Source organism: Haliotis cracherodii, unplaced genomic scaffold (assembly GCF_022045235.1).
Source record: "Haliotis cracherodii isolate W230 unplaced genomic scaffold, xgHalCrac1.p SCAF_18, whole genome shotgun sequence".
Taxonomy (NCBI): Eukaryota; Metazoa; Mollusca; class Gastropoda; order Lepetellida; family Haliotidae; genus Haliotis; species Haliotis cracherodii.
The window spans coordinates 7401328-7423439 of record NW_027266273.1 but is presented as its reverse complement, the minus strand read 5'-3'; the positions used below and the strand labels follow the sequence as shown (position 1 = coordinate 7423439).

Genomic DNA, 22112 nt, shown 5'->3' with positions numbered 1-22112 from the left:
GATTGAAGTATGTATTTCTAACAAATCGAATGATAATAACAAAAAAGGGAATATGGAATACAAAGAGTTAACTTTACTGCAGGAAAAGGCGAAAGAATTCTAATTTCAATTCCAATTCTATTTTTCGTTCATTGTTTGCAAATCTAAAACAATACAAGGTTAACAACACACACACACACTCACACAGAGAGAGAGAGAGAGAGAGAGAGAGAGAGAGAGAGAGAGAGAGAGAGAGAGAGAGAGAGAGAGTCTGCTACCAAGTGTTTTCAAGGTCCATTTCAAGGCAGGCTCGTTGTTTCGTTGCCAGATAGTTAAGACGTTTCTCATGTAACGTGCCAATGTATTCCCAAAAACAGTTTTCCGAAAGTTGGAGAACAATTATAAAATCAACGTGATTGTCACTCTCGCTAATAATCCAACGTGAGAACCAGGAAGCTGATGTAGAGTGCGCTCACTGCGCGTATGACAGTGCAACCAAAACTTTAAATTCCATTAAATTTTTTATAATAAAACCGACAAAATAGCAAAAAATGTTCCTCTTCGAATCGCGTTTCATGTTTCATGAATGATAAAATATTTATGACCTATCGCTTCAAATTTCGTCATTTGTAATTATTGTAAGTTTTTATCAAAATTATATTGTGTTATCTGTGAAAAAAATGATTATACAGGCGGTCATCCAACAGACCAACCGCCTCGTTATGGCGTGATAACATAAATGTCGTTCTTGAACCATTGCCTCGTTGGACAGTGACCACAAGGACGTACTTATCCAGGCAATATCACGGAGGACGCCAAAAAGGGGCTTCACACATTGTTTTAGCCATGTTGGGAATTGAACCCGAGCCTCTGGCGTGACGAGCAAACGCTTTAACCACTAGGCTACTTCATCACATCCATCGATAATGTATCAAATGATAGAGATAATCTTGTTAAGATGATAGATATGTGTCGACTGCTCTAATTAGATGAAGACAAAGGCAGTTTTAACAGATGCTACATCAAGTGTGTTCTGTTATCATTGCAGTGTGTCCCTTCTGATATACAGAAGCGCCAGTGGCGTGCCAATTGTCTTTATTAAGTTAGTAACTAACTAATTCCCATGAATCTAGAAAGCAATTACAAGATCTAACACAGTGTGTTATGGTAATATGGAAATGAATAATGATCCCGGGGCCCTCTTTCTTGAAGAAATCAAAGCGCTACGACTGTTATATTCGACTTACGGCATATATTATATATGAATATAATATATGTTTACTATGGGATTTCCGACACTTGAGCGCTTGGTGTCATCACTGATTTTCAGTGATCCATTCATATACTTTTTACCGCTATGTTACCTTTTCTGTCCAACAGTATCTGTTTCGTCGGATAATCGATATTCCCTGGCGTTTTTTTATATATATTTTGTGCAACGGGATCCTGTACTGCTTTGTGCACCTCACATTATTACTCTTTACTGATTAAAATAAGAAAATGCAGGAGTGAGTGAGTGAGTTAGGTTTAAAACCGCTTTTAACAATATTCCAGTCATATCACGGCGTGTCAGCTTAATGTGGGAGGAAAGCCCGAAGTGATGCAGGTCTCAGACGTTTACCACTTCGGTGAAACCCACGAGCACGGGTATGGTGCTGACAAACCTAGAAACATAATCGGGGCGAACCGGGATTCGAACCCACAATCATAGGTTTCTGGCATGCCCAAGGGACGCAACTCTGCACAGCGAATAACGGCGCCTTAGACGACTGGGCCACCCGTGCCCCCAGAAAATGCAGGAAAGAGGGTTTGGGCGATCCTGGCACATTCAGGATTGTTAGGCTCATCATCAGCTCAGGCCCCTTGCCCCCTCTACCCACAGTCCAGACAACGAACGGGATTTCTCCCAGGAAGCGCTGCCTAGTCAAACCCACCCGGAACTTTTCGGAGAATGTGAAGACTCCCCAACATTGCAGCCTTCTGCATTACCCAGATTGTCAGAAGGGCTGTTTTCCTGGTAGCAAACCCGGGTACTCTCCCAATGTCAGTCAACAGATTGGGAGGTACCAAACCTAAGGCACCGAGAACAATGGGGAGTCGGACAACTTGGTACTTGGGATGCAAAGGTTCAATCGTTTCATCATTTAATCACGCCAACATATCTCATTAATACAGTTATCTTGGCTAGTTCATCTAGGCATCTCCATGAAGCGCCTTACACCCATTACTCTAATGCTCATGTCCAGTTATGTTCATTTGCAATAATACCTGTCAGAAGCATGACCATCAAGTATTGGCCAGGATCACTTCAGGGTTAGCCTCCTCACCTCTACCATTAGACGCGTAGCAGTAATCCTACCGTAATTAACATCAATATGTCGGCTGATTACTTGTATGGCAATGACAGGGCGATTAGCCGCTTCCTGTGGTGTATCATAGCTTTTCAAGCTCTCATTATGTTCTGGATTATCATTGCTAACCCTCTGATCGATCAACATCATTCTGTATGAAAGAAGTCATTCCAGTAGTAATACCATCGTATAATTGTAACACACCTATAGGGTTAAAATGACTTTGGGGAATCAGATGTAAAATCATGTGTTTGTGTAGTTATATAGGCCGTTTATGTACGGTTCCCGTAAGGCAAGCGTGTCTTTATCGGTCACATTAAACGTTGGTTTAGGTTGCAGATTGATTCTATAGGGTAGGTTCTTGTTTATTCCATAATGTCCCTTTTCATATTGGTGGGATTCGAACACGAAGGCGTTAATGGTTTTAACTGAGACAAAAGGGACCGGTCATTTGTAATATGGCAGGAAGGGTCAGAACGAATCAGGGTGGGTCACCACAAGTATGACAGTCTCTAGGGGAGAGGGGCGGTCGGGGAGCCTAGTGGTTAAAGCGTTAGCTCGTCACGCCTAAAGTCCGGGTTCGATTCCCGACATGGGTACAATGTGTGAAGCCCATTTCTGGTGTCCCCCGTCGTGATATTGCTGGAATATTGCTAAAAGCGGCGTAAAACCGAATTCTCTCACTCACTCTAGGGGAAAGATACAAAAATGATACATGGGGAGGGCATAAAAAATGAAAGGTTTGCCAGTTATGAAGTGCTTTTGCATTCTCATGTTCGGGGAGGGTAATGAAAACAAATGTGCAAGGACATGGGGAGGGTCATAAAAAAACATATGAGACGCATAAGTGGAGGGTCGTTATTTTCAGCACATTAGTGTACCAAAACCCTCCACCTAACCACCTTCTGTAATAGATGGGGGGTAGGGGACCCAAGTCGTCTAAGGCGCCGCGATTCATTGTGCAGAGTTGCGTCCCTTGGGCATGCCAGAAACCTATGATTGTGGGTTTGAATCCCGGTTCGCCCCGATTATGTTTCTAGGTTTATCAGCACCATCCACGTGCTCGTGGGTTTCACCGAAGTGGTAAACGTCTGAGACCTGCATCACTTCGGGCTTGATATAACCGGAATACTGTTTAAAGCGGCTTTAAACCAACTCACTCACTCACTCACTCACTCACTCACTCACTCACTCTGTAAGCACGTTTGTGTACTCATCCATGCACGCGTACGTTGTCTACGAAGACACGCAATCAACCAAGTCACCGAGCTTGACCACGCGGTCCATTGAGTCCCATCTTACGCTCAGCATGGGTTGCTAGGGACAATTCTAATTCTAAGACAAAAAGCGCTCCTTGAAGTAAAATATAATTTAACAACATATTTTTACGGAATAATGAAGGTCGACTTCGCCACTTCCAATATCTACGAATACCTTATCTCATCCAAAAAGGTTCTTCAATCATTGGTGAAAAAAAAAACACCACCCACCGGTTACCCTCTTCAAAGGATTTCACGTTGACATATGATTTCAAATTTCAAAGACATATAAGTCATCAAAGAACTACCATCAGGCAAGGGTATGACGCTGTGCTGTTAATACCACGCATGACGCATCATGAATGATGCTACCGTCCTCCATCATACGCCGCTTGATGAAGACGAATATCGGTTAACACAAAAAGTGGAACTTGCCGGTCAATCTGAGCGGTTAATCTACAATGAAAGGGAGGTCCCGTGCAATTTAACCCTTCTCTTGTGCCGGGAATTGCCATAGGACGATGGTATTTATGTCACATTTTTCCTGTAATGGCCTCCCTGCGTTGATCGTCCCCGGAAGCTTGCTTAAGACATGTAGATTAGAGGGAGATAATCACAATGACGGGCAGCCATTTTGAAATTGACCAGTGCGAGTGTTGTGAATGTCAGCGTTCTGCCCATTAAAGGTGCATTGTACAAGGCCAGGGCTCCTTGGGTTAAGGACAGTTTTTTCTTTATTGTGAAGGTTTGTTTGTTTATTTGTTGTTAAACGCCGCACTCAGCAATATACCAGTTATATGACGGCGGTCTTTAAATAATCGAGTCTGGACCACACAATCCAGTGATTGACATCACGAGCATCAATCCACGCAGTTGAGATACGATGACATGCATCCACCAAGTCGGCAAGCCTGACCACCCGATCCCCTTAGTCACCTCTTACGACAGGCATAGTCGCCTCTTACGACAAGCATGGTTTGTTAAAGACCTATTCTAACCCCGATCTTCACGGGTCTTTATTGTCAAGGAACTGCCGCATCAGAAATATCTTCTGTAAAATGACATCTAAAATAACTGATCAAAGTAAGAATGCTGGGTATCGACAAGGCATCATGATTTTCCTGTCCAATGTTCGGAAGAAATTACTAAGAAAATACGTAATAAGCACATCGCGAACTTATTAAAGTGGTTAAATATTATGTTTCAAGTGGTATTTACAACAAACAAAAGCGACAGAACCCTTTCAATACTCATAAGAAATCTCCAACAAAAGCACGGTTGATTGTACGATTGCGACTACATCGTGAGCATGTGTTTAGGAATCACTATAGAAAATAGTGATGATACCAGATGTTCACGAAAAGGTGAGCGTATCCTTCCCCGCCAGTGTCACCAGTCACAAATACATGCAAAGCCAAGTAAAGTCTCATCTGAAACAAATCGGGAACATTTAGTACAAATCAAAACAAGGAATTTCATCGGACATCAAGTCACCCAGGTAATCCTTAATTCCCAATTTCAAGTAGGCATGTATATTATTAACCACAGTCCTTTGGATGTGTGCAGATCACATCGCTAAGAACAAGCGCACCCGTGGGGATTCCGGGTAAAAATGTAAGCCCCCAGCAACCTATATATGACGTAAGAGGCGACTAAATGGATCGCGTGGTCAGGCTCGGTGACATGGTGAATTTCATGTTCTTGGAGGGGCGGTCGGGTAGCCTAGTGGTTAAAGCGTTCGCTCGTCACGCCGAAGATCCGGGTTCGATTCCCGACATGGGTACAATGTGTGAAGCCCATTTCTGGTGTCCCCCGCCGTGATATTGCTGGAATATTGCTAAAAGCGGCGTAAAACCATACTCACTCACTCACTCACTCACTCATGTCCTTGGATCTCATTCGCGACGATTATTTACAGACCGCCGTCATATAGCTGACATATCGCCGTCATATAGCTGACATATCGCTGAGTGCAGCGTTTAAAAACTAACAAAACAGATGCCAAACGAGTTCTTTGTGATGTCATAAACAATGAATGTTCTCATTTCAATTATTGGCGATGATGCATTGATATGACGTCACGTTGCTAGGACCGTTTCGCCAGCATTCCAACCAGTCGGTGTCAATAAACCAATCGGTGTGAAGCCAAAACTCTATTTCTCCGTCAAACGTTCCAAGAAATAATTTCAAAGATATTCGTAATACGTACTGATTTTCATTTTGTTTGAATCGTCCTAAATGCGTTTATCTCTGACACCACCTGTTGAATTCCACGCGTCTGGTTTATATTTGGTTTCCATAAGCATAAAACATCCTAGTTGACAAAATTCAAGCTCGTTTTCACATAACGGGTATTCATAGAGTGGTAATAACAGGACAGCTCTCCCTGTTCGAGCTAAATTCGGACCAGGATGTGTTGGTTTCCTAATCAAAGACTTATTCAAGAACGTTTACAGTATTAAGTGGCTAGGTACGTCATTCTCTGGCGTTCTACATTTTCAGTTGATTGATACGGTAGATGACACATACATGGTACTTGCTATTTATTCCACACATGTTTGTATCTTTGAGATGTCCTTTTAAAGGTCATTGCTCGGTTGCGCAAAGGTCAGGACCCCATGACCAAATCTGATTTCGTTTACTGTTTTTTGTGGAAATGTTTTCATAAATTTAAAGCAATGTACACATTAGTGTGCCCACTTGGACATCAGTTCGGTGTGGCACGAAAAGCCGAATGCTTCAACTACACAACTTGACTCCAACTCAAACCATCATTGCTTTTGCGAATGGCCATCGTCAACACATCTTCCTCCACCATTCGCAAATATGTCCGGTTCGGTAGCCTAGTGGTTAAAGCGTTCGCACGCCACGCCGAAGACCCGGGTTCGATTCCCGACATGGGTACAATGTGTGAAGCCCATTTCTGGTGTCCCCCGTCGTGATATTACTGGAATATTGCTAAAAGCGGCGTAAAACCTCACTCACTCACTCACGTCCATTCCCCCATGTGTACAATTCGTGAAGTTTGGGTGTCCTCCGCCATGATATTGCCGGAATATTATTAAAGGTGGCGCTAAACAATACTCACTCACTCCTTCGCGATTACATGGGAACCATGTAATAGTGATATGTGTCCATATGAGGGTTCCTATTTAAATTGTAAATAAAGCTGTGTATAACTGACGCAAGTCTGTGAGGGAAGGACATTTAGAGAGCCAAAAAACCCAAAACATAAGTGATAAAAAAATAATCCGAAAATAATTTCGCTCTTGGTGTTGGGATACTGCCACATGTCACAGCCCTTTTATACGCCCGGTATACTTGCACGTCAGCGTAGCTCCGTTGTAGAGCCAACGGTTATACACCGAGGAATAACCACATCATCAATGACAGACGCCACTCAACAATTCGACAAGTTCGGGTATTTTTGTGTTTTATTCACCACAAATAAAACGTATGCCTGCTGATTTTATATCAAGAGATAAAAGGTTATCAACGGTCCTTTTTAATTTTTACTTTCACAGTTTTTAATTCAGTGAAATGAAAATGAAAACTGTCTTGGATAGTTTCACAAGCGTTACCAGATCTTATTGAAAAACAGATCTGGTTTTGAAGTGCTTTTGCGAAAACAGTTGGCAACATCAATCTTTTTTTCTAAATATTCCCGTAGTTTGGCCGTTTCAATACTCTCGAACCCCCAGGCGTCTTGTCAACATACAATCACCGCGCATCTTAGCCTGTCATGCGTTCTAGGAACCAATCAAACATTGTGACACCTCAAAGCCCTCAGCCAATCAACAACCTTGTACTTTAACGTTCACTTGATTACAACTGACAATGAACCGTGTGTACTTTGAACGTGTTAGTGGGCGTTTGTAGTATTCGAAGCTTTGAAGATTAGATATCTTAAGTTTAAAAAAAAGTTTTTCACAGATAGTATGGGAGATTAAAGACGGCATGCTTCTGGGTTAAAACTTCATAAATCTCTTGTAAAAATATACAACGATGAAACGGGAATGCCTTCCAGAAAATATCCCGTTGTATTCATGATCGATACAAATGGCGAGGAGAATTATTTGATATCCATAGGAAAGTGAAAGAAGGACTCAATGAAAAGTTTAAGAGGAAGGCTCCAGATTCACGAACCTATACACTAATTATCTTGTGACATATCGCTATCAGTACTGCCAAGAATAGACCCGTATAGATCCGGGGAGGAATAGGTCTTCAGCAAACCATGCTTGCCGTAAAAGGTGACTATCGGGATCGGGTGGTCAGGCTAGCTGACTTGGTTGGTGCATGTCATCTCTCCTAGGTACGTGGATCGATACTCATGATATTAATCACTGGATTGTCTGGTCCAGACTCGATTATTTACAGACCGCCGTCATATAGCTGGAATATTGCTGAGTGCGACGTTAAACAACAAACCAACCAACCAACTGCCAAGAATAGCATCTCTTTGGTGCCAGTGAAGTCTACAGACCTGCAACAATGAACAGAGTACATCGAATGAACTTTTGGTGTTTAAGTTCAAATCAATTTGATTCATTTCGCATAACTGTCAATAATGATTATATTGATATTCTTAATCATATTTAGTATTAATTCACTTGTGCCAGCTCCATTTGGATTCCAGGTATAATTGTTTTCTCAGTTACTTATGCTTGTCATAAGAGACGGCTGAAGATCGGGTGGTCAGGCTAGGTAACCGGGGGGATTGTATGGCATCGTACGTCGGAGCGTTGCTAAGACATCACTCATTGGTTTGTCCGTCTCAGACAAACCAGGCAATCAACTGATGGAACAGAAAATTCAGTGACACGATAGCGCATTACTGATTTTGTTGAAATTAAAATCGATATGTGTATTTTGAATTACGTCTGCCGTGTACGAGTGGAGAGATTCTGCTGCATACGAGTGAAGAAAAACGTGTAAGAAATATGTTCGTTTTGTAACACAGCAGGGGACATTTTTAATATCTCAACCCAAACATTTCTTTTGTAGCTGACTCAGCATAATCGATAAACGCTTCTGAGCATATGGTGAACCCCGGGTTCAGTCCACCAGCAGAAACATCGACCACAGTTCCAGGAAATATAAAACGTCACCGTCTGAGATAAAACAGTCTCACGACAATGTGAAAAATCGTGGTTGCTTACATGGAGACACGATCTATAATCCATATTAATATCCTGTGACGTCATTGGATCCAGAAGGGTCGGGGTGGTATGGAATACTGTAAGGGACATTCTCGCGATCTCGCATTCTCGCGATCTCGACCTTTGGAAACAAGGTAAATATGCCCAAAACACGAGAATGCGAGATCGCGAGATTTTGGCTAAAAGATTAGCGAGATTTTGGCGAGAATGCGAGATCGCGAGAATGTCCTTTACAGTTTTCCAAAGGGAGGGGTTGAACACCTCTCCTTTTTCAGAACCTTACCGTGCATGTTACGAAGCCACTTTAGCCTTTGTGGCTTGTGTATAATGTTCACATCCCCTTTTTTAAAAAAAATCCTGAATCCGACTCTGGACGTCATTAATATTTAATGACGTCTTCAGTTTTTTACCACAGAGCACAGAGGTCACTTAGTTGAATACTGCTTGGCAATCAATAAACAACAGCTCCACTTACGGATTGTGATTCGTTGTCCATTATTCCGAAGACTTGAGAGTAACATTGTTTAACGGCTGCAATTTCGATTTTTTAAAACTATCAAATAATGGGAAGCGGGGTGTTTCATTAAAACATGATATGTAACGTATTGTACGAGCCAATTAAAGTCCCAACGCAGGAAGCATTTATCATATGGATAATTCTTATTATTGTACATTTGATTAAGTCTTTCATCGTCTCTCATAATTTTATATGAGTTTTGTACTATTTTTACGAATATATACATGTAACAATTTTATTTATATTTTCTAAAGATTTTCAGATGTGTAAAGAAAATATCAGCTGTTTATCCTGCTGTCTACCTCAATGACATTTTGGCGCAATGCAAGAGCTATAAAATGATATGGGCTTGACACGACGTTGCCACTTGAACCTATGCTAGCATATGGTAATTTAGGAATGTATCTCAGCAGGAGGTGGGCGGTTTGTTGGCCCAGCGCGTCCGTTTCGTCAATAATTAGGCTAACCTCGCCATGATATGGCTTGGATGCTGCTGAAAGGGCGCTTAGTCATACTCACGTTCTGACACTTAGGAAACCGGAATCGACAGTAAACAACGAAACAAGCAGTACCTCGGAACATATTGTAAATGCAGTCACAAATATTTGTGTACACAAGCTTACCATCTATCACATAAGTATGTTTACATGCACATTATTAAACTGTCCAGAATAAACAAAAGTATTTCAATGCAATTATTCATGTTTTGAATATAAGTTATATTGTATTGTATTGAATAATATATATTGTCTTCGGTATGACATTTAAGTGTGTGAGTGAGTATGGTTATAATGTGTGATGTCTGGTGTCTCCAATCGTGATATTGCTGGAATATTGCTAAAAAGCGGCGTAAAACTATACTCACTTACATCATGTAAAGAAAACAAGCAGTTACACAGTAGGGAGATTAATTCCATCAATTGTGACTAATCAATAAATGATGTTTTCAGCTTTCCCCGCTTTTATAAACCGCCTCCTTGGTCTAGTGGATAGAGTCTGCCCGGAGAGCGAAAGATCTCTTCGTCGCGCAATGCGATTTACCTGGCGCTCGGCATTAAGGGGACATGAAACTAGGACTGGTCGGGTCAGAGTCAGTTTGCTGTGTCTGAGTGGGATATCCATGTTAAACGGCGGCATGGTATATGCGTAGGCTGGCACTGTCAAACAAGCGTTAGGTCTGACTAGTACAAGCAGATACATTTTGTTACCCTGCCTGGCGGTCGGCATTAATGGAATAAACGAGGACTGGTCGGCTCGTAGTATACTGTGTCTGAGTGGGGTATTCATATGAAACTGCGGCATGGTATTTCGGTGAGCTAACACTATAAAACCGGCATTCTTTAGTACACACACGCACGCACGCACGCACGCACGCACGCACGCACGCACGCACGCACGCACGCACGCACGCACGCACACGTCGCTGTATAATTTTGTGTAATTAATATTCTTTAAAAAACTAGTACGACGAGGAGGATCTGCACGGATTTTCGTCAGAGCAATAAGTATAAGTATTCGTACAGAACAGGAAACTGTCAAAGTTATTGATGCAACATGATACCTTAGGCCTCTCTAGTGCCTTGTGAATGACAGGTATGTCTACGGGAAGCTTAGATCATCTCGAAAACAGATGGAATCTCCCAGGCACTTCAGTTGATACTGGCTGTGTTGATTGATCACAGGGATATCTTATCGTATTGATACTGTGAGATCTCGCCCAGATGATAGGAACGAATTGGTGTCAAGTTGATACACATGTCCGTCCTCTTTAGGAGTGTTAACAATCCACTGTTACTTTAACGTTCTTTGAACATGCGTCCCTAAACGTGCGTTATTAATTATTCAGTTGACATCCGATATTTTATTCCAGTCTGATAAAGACCCTTGACCAATTTGCTACCATCGTTTCATTCTGAGGCCGATTCGATTGGCCTGGGGCTTAACCGTGTCACTGGATTGTCTGGTCAAGACTCGATGGTTTACAGGTCGCCGTCGTATGGCAGAAGTACAAACATGACATGGCGTCAACCAACAAACAAACACTAACTTTTTCATGCAAATTGTGAGTGGCGCTGCTACCGGTGGAGCAAGACATGTAAATTATAAAAGAAAAACAAAATAGTTCTTTAGCAGAACATGCAACAATCTCATCATCCTTTAGAAAAAGTTTAAGAAGCATGAACTTTTCATTCCTATGCTTCTGAGAGACGTAGGTTCCCCCTTTGGCTTGTCGAGTCCTACCGGTAGCTAGGGCAGGGAATGGTTACCCTTTTTGCGACCACCTGGTGTCATCACTGATATTCAGTGATCCATTCATATAGTTTCCACCGCTGTTTTGCCTTTTACTCCCAATGAAATCTGTTTCGGCGGCTAATCGAGACTGGTTATTCTCTAGCGTTGAGATTTATATTACAAATGTCAACCATTTGTTACAGCCATTGACAATAGTGGTTTGAGACCTGTTATTCTTTTCGCTATCAAATCATAACTAATATACGCTTCTCGTACCACCACCTACCAACTGTTACACTTTGACCATGATGATTCTCTCTTGTAGATCTATTGGTGGGACTGATCTGTGTAATGACCGACCTCCTGTCCAAGATCACCATAGCATGGTACGCTGGAAACGTCATGTGCAAGGTTATTCAGTATCTGCAGGTGAGTCGTTGCATGCCTTGTGACGTTCGTCATAAGAATATCACCTTTCTAAACTTACTTTTAAGGGATGCTAATTATCACTTTATGGAACTCCACCCTCGACCTTCACGGAAGGCCAGAACGTGCTCTTAAGCATTGTCAACGCCTTGTGTGTCACGGTGATTTAGGGGCGGTCGGGTAGCCTAGTGGTTAAAACGTACGCTCGTCACGCCGAAGCCTCGGGTTCGATTCCCGACAAGTGTACAATGTGTGAAGCCCATTTCTGGTGTCCCCCGCCGTGATATTGCTGAAATATCGCTAAAATTGGTGTAAAACCTTACTCGCTCTCGCAGGGTGATGTACAGTGTTGTTAGTAACTGTGGGCGAGAACACTTCCACGAAGGCATGTCGTGTTTGAGATGTAGGTAAGGAAAGTTTTAATGCATACGTACCCTCAACAGACGTGGATACCTCATGCAGTGACCTCTGCAGCATGCATTGACTTCTACCGCATTTTGTAACCTCTGTCACACGCGGTGACCTCTGCCGTATATAATGATCGTATAAAATAAGCAATCCGTAGGTACGCGTGTTGTCAATACCCAAATGTTTGTTTGTTGTTTAGCGCCGCACTCAGCAATATTCCAGCTATGTGACGGCGGTCTGTAAAACAATCGAGTCTGGACCAGACAGTCCAGTGATTGACATCATGAGCATCGATCCACGCAATTGGGATCGATGACATGTATCAACCAAGTCAGCAAGCCTGACCACCAAATCCCGTTAGTCGCCTTTTACGACAAGCATAGTCGCCTTTTACGGCAAGCATAGTCACCTTTTACGGCAAGTATGGGTTTCTGAAGACCTGTTCTACCCCGGAATCCTCACGGGTGGTCATCTCATGGTCATCTCATGGTCATCTCATGGTGAGCGTTATCAGGCCAGGCGACTCTCACGCTCTTTTTCATACGATGTAGCTTTGCACATGTTGCTGTTTCATTTTGGTCGACAATCACATGCTTGTCAAACCGTTCTCCTTGACGGAACATGTTTCTTGTTTTATTGTAAAACACCATGGTCATCAATACTTCTGTTTATTTTGGCGGCCTGTAAATAATTGTATGTGGACCAGAAAATCCCATGATTGATATTATGAGCAACGATAGACGCCGTCGGGGTACGGTGACAGGCACGCAATCCACCAAGTCACCGAACCTCATCACCCGATCCATTATGTCTCCTCGTACGACCAGTATCGGTTGTTAGGGACCTATTTTAACCCGGAATGTCCACGGAGAATCTATGTTTTTTGACCAAGGTAGCCCAGTGGTCTACGTTGCCCCCAACTCTTTTGCCAGGATAAATTCGGTTCGAATCCCATGATCACATCAGCACCTCGTACCCATGGGTTTCACCAAAAGAGTAAATATATGTTATTAGTCCAGTAGAAATTGCATTGGACCCAGACAATCTGATAACAAACAAAATTTGGGTTATGCTCACAAGAAGGGTTTTGTTGGTCACCATAAACAATCCAAAGAAAATCAAGGTCGGGGAAATGTATTGTAATTGCATGCTTTTCGGGGTGGGGTCTGATGTGTTTTCACACAAATTTCAGCATGAATGCATTGGTCATGGTTACATAGTACATGTTAAAATATGTATTTATCTTCATTCTAGTTTGTATTTTAGTTCTAAAAACGCCTACTTTAAAAAAAACCAAAACCTTTTTCATTATTTATCATTTTGTCGATTCGGACATCTTGAATTCAAAATTGTCTCCTTTTATTGATTCTACCATATACAATTTTGTTATGAAACTTAAAGTTTATAATTTCAAGTATTATCTTTCACATATCACTAACGTACTCTTGACACTGCATAAGTTCAATACAGGTACTTTTAATATGGCTAATACTAATAATAATGTTTGGAAGATTTTTGGTTCAGTATAGTATATTTACTTGGTGGAAATAGAGCCGAAATCTGTTAACCTTTCTTGACATCGATTTGACCCCGGTATAACCTGCTGTCTGACCATTTGATCAAATAAAAACACACCGATACGTCATATAACAGACACAGTCCCCGAGTGCTGGTGCACCAACTCACTGTTAATGTTGCTAATTAATTTCATGTGTGATTGATAGCTGTCCGATATCATGTTCATTAAAAGCTACTTGATACGTGTCATTTAAAAACTACTGTTATCCGTTCCTTGTCCCCATGGAGATTTCGGCTAAGCAAACGTCCCCGTCAACTTATGCTAGTCGTAAGAGGCAACTTAATGGATTGGCTGGTCAGGTTCAGTGACTTGGTGGATTGCCTGCCTGTCATCCTAGCCCGACGGAGTGGATCGTTGATCACACTCGAGTTTTGTCAGCGATTATTTTTCCATAGCCTGGAGTGTGGCATTAAACAACAAACTCTCACGCACACCGTTTCTCGGTACAATCATCTTCCTTTCGGATGATACCAATATACAATATAATCAGGGGACGAAATTAAATTAGCTTATTAAGTTAACGAGAAATAACCTATTCTAAATTAACCCAGTAACAAAACTTCTATCATATGCTCTCTTACAGATATATATATATATATATATATATATATATATATATATATATATATATATATATATATATGTATATATGTATATATGTATATATATATATATATATATATATATATATATATATATATATATATATATATATATATGCTAGCCTTCAAACGAGGAGATATGAGACTTATGCTACAAAAGGTCCAACCAGACACCGAGGTTGATTGATAGACAGATTAAAGAAAATCTGTAGTGGAGTATACTGGATTGACCTGATAATAGGATTCACGCTGTACTCTTGTTCTTATGATATGCTTATTTTGTATATACATTGAAAATGTGCTATACAAAGAATATTTGATATACAAAGGTGTGAAAAAATATGGTCTTCGTTTCTGAAGTAGATTGGGCGGTTGGGTAACCTAGTGGTTAAAGCGTTCGCTCGTCACGCCGAAGACCCGGGTTCGATTCCCGACATGGGTACAATGTGTGAGGCCCATTTCTGGTGTCCCCAGTAGATAAATGTCTACATGCAGACTATATTACCTTTAATTGACATGATATCACTGATTGACTGTTTCCATACAGTTTGGTCAGATTTGGCTAACAAAAGAAAATGCTCTCGGGCCTCGGCGCGACACTTTATATCCTTGGCATGAGTCATTTCTTTTGCCAATAAAAATATATTTTTCAAATTTCTCGCGTCATAAAAAGCATTATCCTTTGCCCATGAAATATAAAGTTTGACCATTGACATTGTAGTAAAGGACCGAGTTCAGTGTGTGCCAGTTGTGTTTGTAGGTATCCTTGGTGGGAGAAAATACAACCTACAGTTATACCGCCCTTCCATCTATGAACAAGAAACATTTCAGTCCCATTAGGATTACGGTATATGAGCGAGAATCCATAATAAAAAAAATCATCGTCCATTGGAATCTGTTTTGGCGGATAATCAAGCTCGAAGTGATGCAGGTTGCAGACGTGTACCACGAGTGCGGTATGGAGCTTTCACACCATGAAACATAATCGGGGCGAATCGACGATGATAGGTTTCCGGCACATCTAAGGCCCACAGCGAATTGCGACGCCTTGGACGACTAGGGCCTGTGTCACCTATGAACTTATTGACAACGTTATTGACTTCTTTTATGTTGAGGTACCGCTTTGTCCGACTCGGAGACAGTACTCTGAGTCTGAGCAGTGTATACAGTTAAACTGCGGCATGGTATGACATTGCAGAGTGATAGCACTATAAAGCCAGTGTAAGTCTTGACAAGTGCAAGCAGATTAACAGGCACGCACGCACACATGTGCATGCTCTTCGGTATAAAACTAGCATAAGTCTTGACTTGTACAAGCAAGTTCACGCACGTGCATGCTCGACGCTATTCACAGCAGATTCACAGGCACGCACGCACGCTCGTGTTTGTTCGTCTCTATAAAACCAGCATAAGTTTGGACCAGTGCAAGAAGATTCAAAGGCACGCACGCACGCACGCACGCACATGTTTGTTCGGCTCTATGAAACCAACATAAGTCTGGTCTAATGCAAGAAGATTCAAAAGCACGCATGCGCGCTCGTGTTTGTTCGTCTTATGAAACCATCATAAGTCTGGACTGATGCAAGAAGATTCAAAGGCACGCACGCACGTGTTTGTTCGTCTTTATGAAAACATTATAAGTCTGGACTAATGCAAGAAGATTCAAAGGCACGTACGCACGCACGCACGTACTTCTTCGTCTCTATGAAACCAACATAATTCTGGAATAGTGCAAGAAGATTCAAAGACTAGCACGCACACGTGTTTGTTCGTCTCTTTGAAACCAGCGTAAGTCTGGATTGGTGCCAGAAGATTAAAAGGCTTCCTGGCATGTGTATGTTCGTCGCTATAAAAGTGAAGTGTTATCGAATGGCACGTAGACCCAATTTCACCTCACCTCAGCATAAAAGCCAGCACGATTGACAAGAATGGTATATATTCAGAATTTGATGCCATATTACCCTACGCTTTAAGTTTGTTACCCCTTATCACTTATAAAACATTGCCATATGTTTGGATCTCCTGATGTTATCTAGGTATGGTGGCCATTCCTCTGTACAGTAAATCAAGTAATAAGTAGCCATCGGTACGTCGTGGGGTCAACAGTGTTCTGGCTGCATCAGTAGTGCACAGCGTATGCCGCTGAGTGATTAAATGTCTCCTTCAGAAGTAGAGGTTGCGGCCTGGTTCCCTGAGTATGCTGCGCTGGCGCTAAACTGAGTGTAGCATAAGCGGGGAACCAGGCTGTAGAGATTGGTGCTCCCGACAACTTATAATCTTGGAAATACTTGTCAACATATTGGCTTAAACCACTAGGTTGTGTTATCGCCATTGTTTCTGCAGGTTGCTTTTAGTCGTAACTATCTTGAATGTGCACATGCAAAGGTTAAGACGATAAGAATTAAATGAAAGTTGAGTAAGCTTTGATTCAGGGTTTTGCATTATTGTGTAAAGGACATCTTAAACGTGTTTGTATCCCTAGAGGTATAAGTTGGTAGCAGTTAGTTGATTCGCTGATCTAAAAGCTTTCATCTACGATTCTGTCTTGTGACTTGTGTCTTGTGACTTTGTTATAATTAAATAATCGTAAAGTGAGTGTTGTTTTACACCGCAAATATTTTCATTTTTTAAAACTTCTTTTGTTAGATATATATCAGTGACATTAGTCACTGTAATGTTAGGACCGGTGAGAGAATAAATAACCAATCAGTTAGAGTGACTAATTTGAAGACTGACATATATCTAACAAAAGGAGCGTACCTACTTACAATGACAATGACAATGACAAATGACAATAACAAATGACAATGACAAATTGTTTATTTTTGTCTCATCGGAGATACAGGTTGTAGGCATATACATTATTATAAAGGTACACTATAAAGTATCTCTGCCACCCACGATGTGGGTTATAAGAGACCATACATAATGCATAGTAAAACAAATTGAGTTAAAACATATAAAAAGCAGTATAAATATATATAGTGTTATGGGTAGCGAGATTTTGTTCGAACAGCCATTTTGTAGCACATACTACCTGGTGTTGAAATAATATTATAATAATTTAGAATATATACAAGCTCAATATTATTATTTAAGTTGCCATTTGTGGGATTAATGTGCGCTGGTTCCTCGGCCCACTGGCACAAAGCGATCTAAGCGCTAAGATGATCGTTAACTCCCATACTTTAACATATGCTTACAATAGTCGTAGCATTAAGATCGCTTTGTGCAAATGGGCCAGGTCATCTTGACCATGATATCGATTATGGGGAATTGATGTAACCGTTTTCTGAACTTTCTTAACATTAATAAATGATCGTTATTTGCTGAAAACCCGCCACAATATCTTTACACCCATTCCCGGAAACAAACTTGAAGTATCAGACTACTTTCTGTTAGATGATTGAATATTGACAAACCTTGAAGCTACGTCACATGACTTAAGGAATGTCTATATCCCATCATTTAATAGAAAGCAGTACACCCTGAGAATAGGGGCGGTCGGGTAGCCTAGTGGTTAAAGCGTTCGCTCGTCACGCTGAAGATCCGGGTTCGATTCCCGAGATGGGTACAATGTGTGAGGCCCATTTGTGGTGTCCCCCCGCCGTGATATTGCTGGAATATTGCTAAAAGCGGCGTAAAACCAAACTCACTCACTCACTCACCCTGAGAATAGATATGTGATATGTTCAAACGTGTAGCACAGCGCCTAAACAACCAACCCATGACACCACCGACGCTTTAGTACATAGGCGGACATAATATTGACTGTGAAATAATTATCTACTGCACTGTACCGAGAACGAACTAAATTATAAGGAATGTATCAGATAGGCATTACACTATAGTTTGGCTATTTCGGTCAAGTCACCGTTGTGCCGTGCTCTCATTACACGACGATACAATGTAAACAACTTTGACTTGATGGCCTTGTACTAATAAAGTTCCTGACTAAATTAGGGAAAACCTTAGGCAATTTCTTTTACTGCTTATTATTTCCCCAATGTCTGCTTAACGTTCATGTGTCCAATTCACAAGACAAAGACGAACACGTCACTCCTGTCGTCCCGAGCTCCCAATCTCACGGTTCAGACAGCGCTTCTCAAAGGCTCACTTGAGAGATATTGTCCTTCTAATTGTGGTTGTATTCTCCCTACAGCGATAGGTTTACAATCCAAGCTTGGGGCCGATGGCGGTATTCTGTATTAACTTGACCCCTGATGTTGAGTTTTGTTCAACGTTATTAGAAATCATGGACAATGGACGCAATGAGCTTTACTATGTTATGAAAATTGTGTTAGTGCGGGTGCTACCGGTTCAGTAGGACAGCTTACACATTTCCCAAACAACAGGTATCACTGACTTTCAGTGATCGATTCATACTATTTGCACCAGTATTTTGCCTTTTACGGCCAATGGAATCTGTCTCGGCAAATAATCGAGACTGATTATTCTCTGGCGTCGATGTTTTATATGATATTGTATTCAAATTGAAAGCGAATATAAAATAAAAGATGACTGTGAGATGCTGGAAGGAATGTGTTCAGACTAGGTAAGCCATAACTGCTTGGTGTGCAAAAGCAGAGCTCGAACAAAGTCACCCATTCTCCACATCCTGGGATTCAGCGTGAGACATGATAAGAGACCTGGGTCTCTGAGAACTCACACCGACAGCGGCACCATTCACTGAGACGAATTCCAGAGCATCTGTTGAATAACGTTGGCTTAAACGACATTGTTTCTTCCAATGATACAGTTTAAAACCAGTATTCCACAGTTAAAAATGGCACCGTAATTGTCAGCTCCACGCCAGACTCAACCTGATCACATCCAAACCGTAGATAAAGGGCCTTAATGGCAGATGTTTCCCCAAATCACCTCTTCCCCAAAACATTAACTTTTGCTCCTGGCTTATGGACTGGGCCCTGTTTCACAAAGCGATCATAGCGCTAAGGTGATCATATCATAACTCCCATATTTTAACATAGACCTACGACCGTCGTAGTGCTAAGACCGCTTTGTGAAACGAGGTCGTGGGTGCCAGTTGTACAAAGCGATCTTAGCGCTAAGGTGATCGTAACTCCCATTCCTTAACACAGACTAACGACTGTCGTAACGCTAAGGTTGTTTTGTTACAACGCCATCCTGGTCAATAGAATCGATATTTCGTCACACACGACGCCTTTATAACAAGATATATGACATAACAACAATCATGTATATAGTATTACCAACAGCAACAACTCATAGAAAGACTAAGAAAATATACCAGACTGAAAACAGTCCAATAATCTATGATCCAAATAAAGCAGATGATAGTTCTACATGATATTTAACCGAAAACATTTCTTACAAATGTGCCATCAGAGCCTGGAACGACCCATTTAAAGGTAATGCCAAACATTATGTCAAATCTCGAATATCATCTGCCTATTGGCATTTCAAACACAAGTTCCTAATATTTGTCTCTTTTCTTTCGGTCTTTTTGCTTTTTATTTTTCCACGGCGTGTACTTTATTCATATAACAACAGGGAAATGAGAGCCCATAGCAATGCACTGCTGACGTCTCTTATTTGATACAAGGACAACAGACTTCTAGATGAAGAAAATAACTTTGCTGATATTAAACTGTGTCATGTTTTTGTTCTGCATCGAGACACTGTTCAGAGCTTCGTTCGACGAAGTCATAGCGCTGAGATTTTTGTGTCTCCTAGAACTTAACTTAGCCCTGATATAGTCGCAGTGCTAACATCGCTTCAAATAATATGAAACAAGCAGCAATGCAGACAGTTCACAGGACAAAGCAGGCCTATAAATATGGAATACGTTGAAAACGACATTGCGATAGTTTTTAGAGTTAAACAATATATAATTTAAATGAAAAGAGCGTTACTTTTGACTTGCAACGGTATAATTTACCATAACTTACAGATTAACCTATTTCTGAATAATACATGTATTCATAAAATCATTTTTTGAAGAAAGATATACCGGAGCTTCATGATCATGTGAATACGACACTGTCTTAAATGTGTGCCCATCTTTATAGTGGGGAACGGGGGTGTGGCTGGCGGAATTCTCCTATACACCCCAATACGTTGTGCTATTGGCGTGACAGAAACCTGATTTTGAGTTCGAATCCCTTAATTCGCCCTCATTATTTTTCCCGATTTGTCTGCACCATACCTGTACGCGCATTTGCGTTTTTCTGGTAGTAAACATCTAAGACCTGCATGACTTCAGGCTTACCATCCATAACAAGCTGACACACCGAGATATAACTGAAATAACGTTCAAAGCGGCATCAAACCAAATGGCAAGTATGGATGTCGCCATTACCCATTCCAACAGACGGGTCCCAACCGTGGAGACCGCCTCTGTGGTCTAGAGGAAGGTACGGGGTTCGACCCCCGGCCGCGTTATAGCAAAAGACGTTAAAAGATGGTACTTGTTGTTGCCCTGTCTAGCGCTCGGCATTGAGGGGCTAAAACAAGGACTGGTCGGCTCGGAGTCAGTAAACTGTGTCTGAGTTGGGTATTCATGTTAAACTGCGGCATGGTATCTGAGTGGGCTAGCACTATAAATCGTCATCAGTCCGGACTAGTACAAGCAGCCACACGCACGCACGCACGCACGCACGCGCACGCACGCACGCACACGCACACACGCATGCACCCACGCACGCACACGCACGCGCACACACGCGCACACAAACACACACACACACACACACACACACGCCCAATGGAATCAGTTTCGGCAGATAATGGAAACTGGTTGTTCTTGTGCGTTGATGTTCTCTTTTTGAACATGGTCATGATGAAGATACAATTGCTTACATACCCTTTACAGGATTTTTTTTGCTTTATTTGTTTTTAACGCCGCACTCGGCAATATTCCAGCTATATGACGGCGGTGTGTAAAATAATCGCGTCTGGACCAGACAATCCAGTGATTGACATCAAGAACATCGATCCACGCAATTGGGATCGATGACATTTATCAACCAAGTCAGCGAACGTGACCACCCGATCCCGTTAGTCACCTTTTACGAAAAGTATGGGTTGTTGAAGACCTCTTCTACCCCAGAATTTTCACGGGTCCCTTTACGGGAAAATATACAGTCCTATATATCAGACTTTTCATATTCAGTATCACCACTTTTTGATAGTGGTTCATAACATAAACACATGCAAATGATCTAGCCGAAATCATACAATAGACTCAGCTTTTAGAAGACATATCTTCTGATTATGGATGATGTTTCGCTTTTATTGTAACATTGCGAATTCATCTGAGAGCAAGAATACTGAATATTTCAGACTCTGGAATTACTTGAATCGGTAGCAAATTTGTTTTATTATAACCTGCAACTCCGTTGATTACATGGCGCTATTCACGCCATGATGAGAATACAGATGAGTCGACTTGTCTGATACGGCCTTGGTACATCTGTCATGACTTTCAATTGCAAAATACACGTGTTAAAGAAATCTTTATTCCCCTTCTGGTTCGCAGGCATTGGAATTATGCCATGGTGTCTTCTTTTCCACTAAGTAAACGTCCGTCCAGTGATGATCTGGGGGATTGCAA

General features: G+C 41.5%; 1 protein-coding gene across 1 annotated transcript in view; it reads left to right on the top strand.

Moving 5' to 3' along the window:
- The window catches only part of LOC139465214 (cardioacceleratory peptide receptor-like), a 108435-nt gene that overhangs the window by 52102 nt on the left and 34221 nt on the right, over positions 1-22112 (top strand). The window contains exon 3 of the mRNA XM_071246880.1: positions 11826-11929. Coding sequence (XP_071102981.1) covers positions 11826-11929 — 104 coding nt within the window. The remainder of the gene's footprint in view (positions 1-11825; positions 11930-22112) is intronic.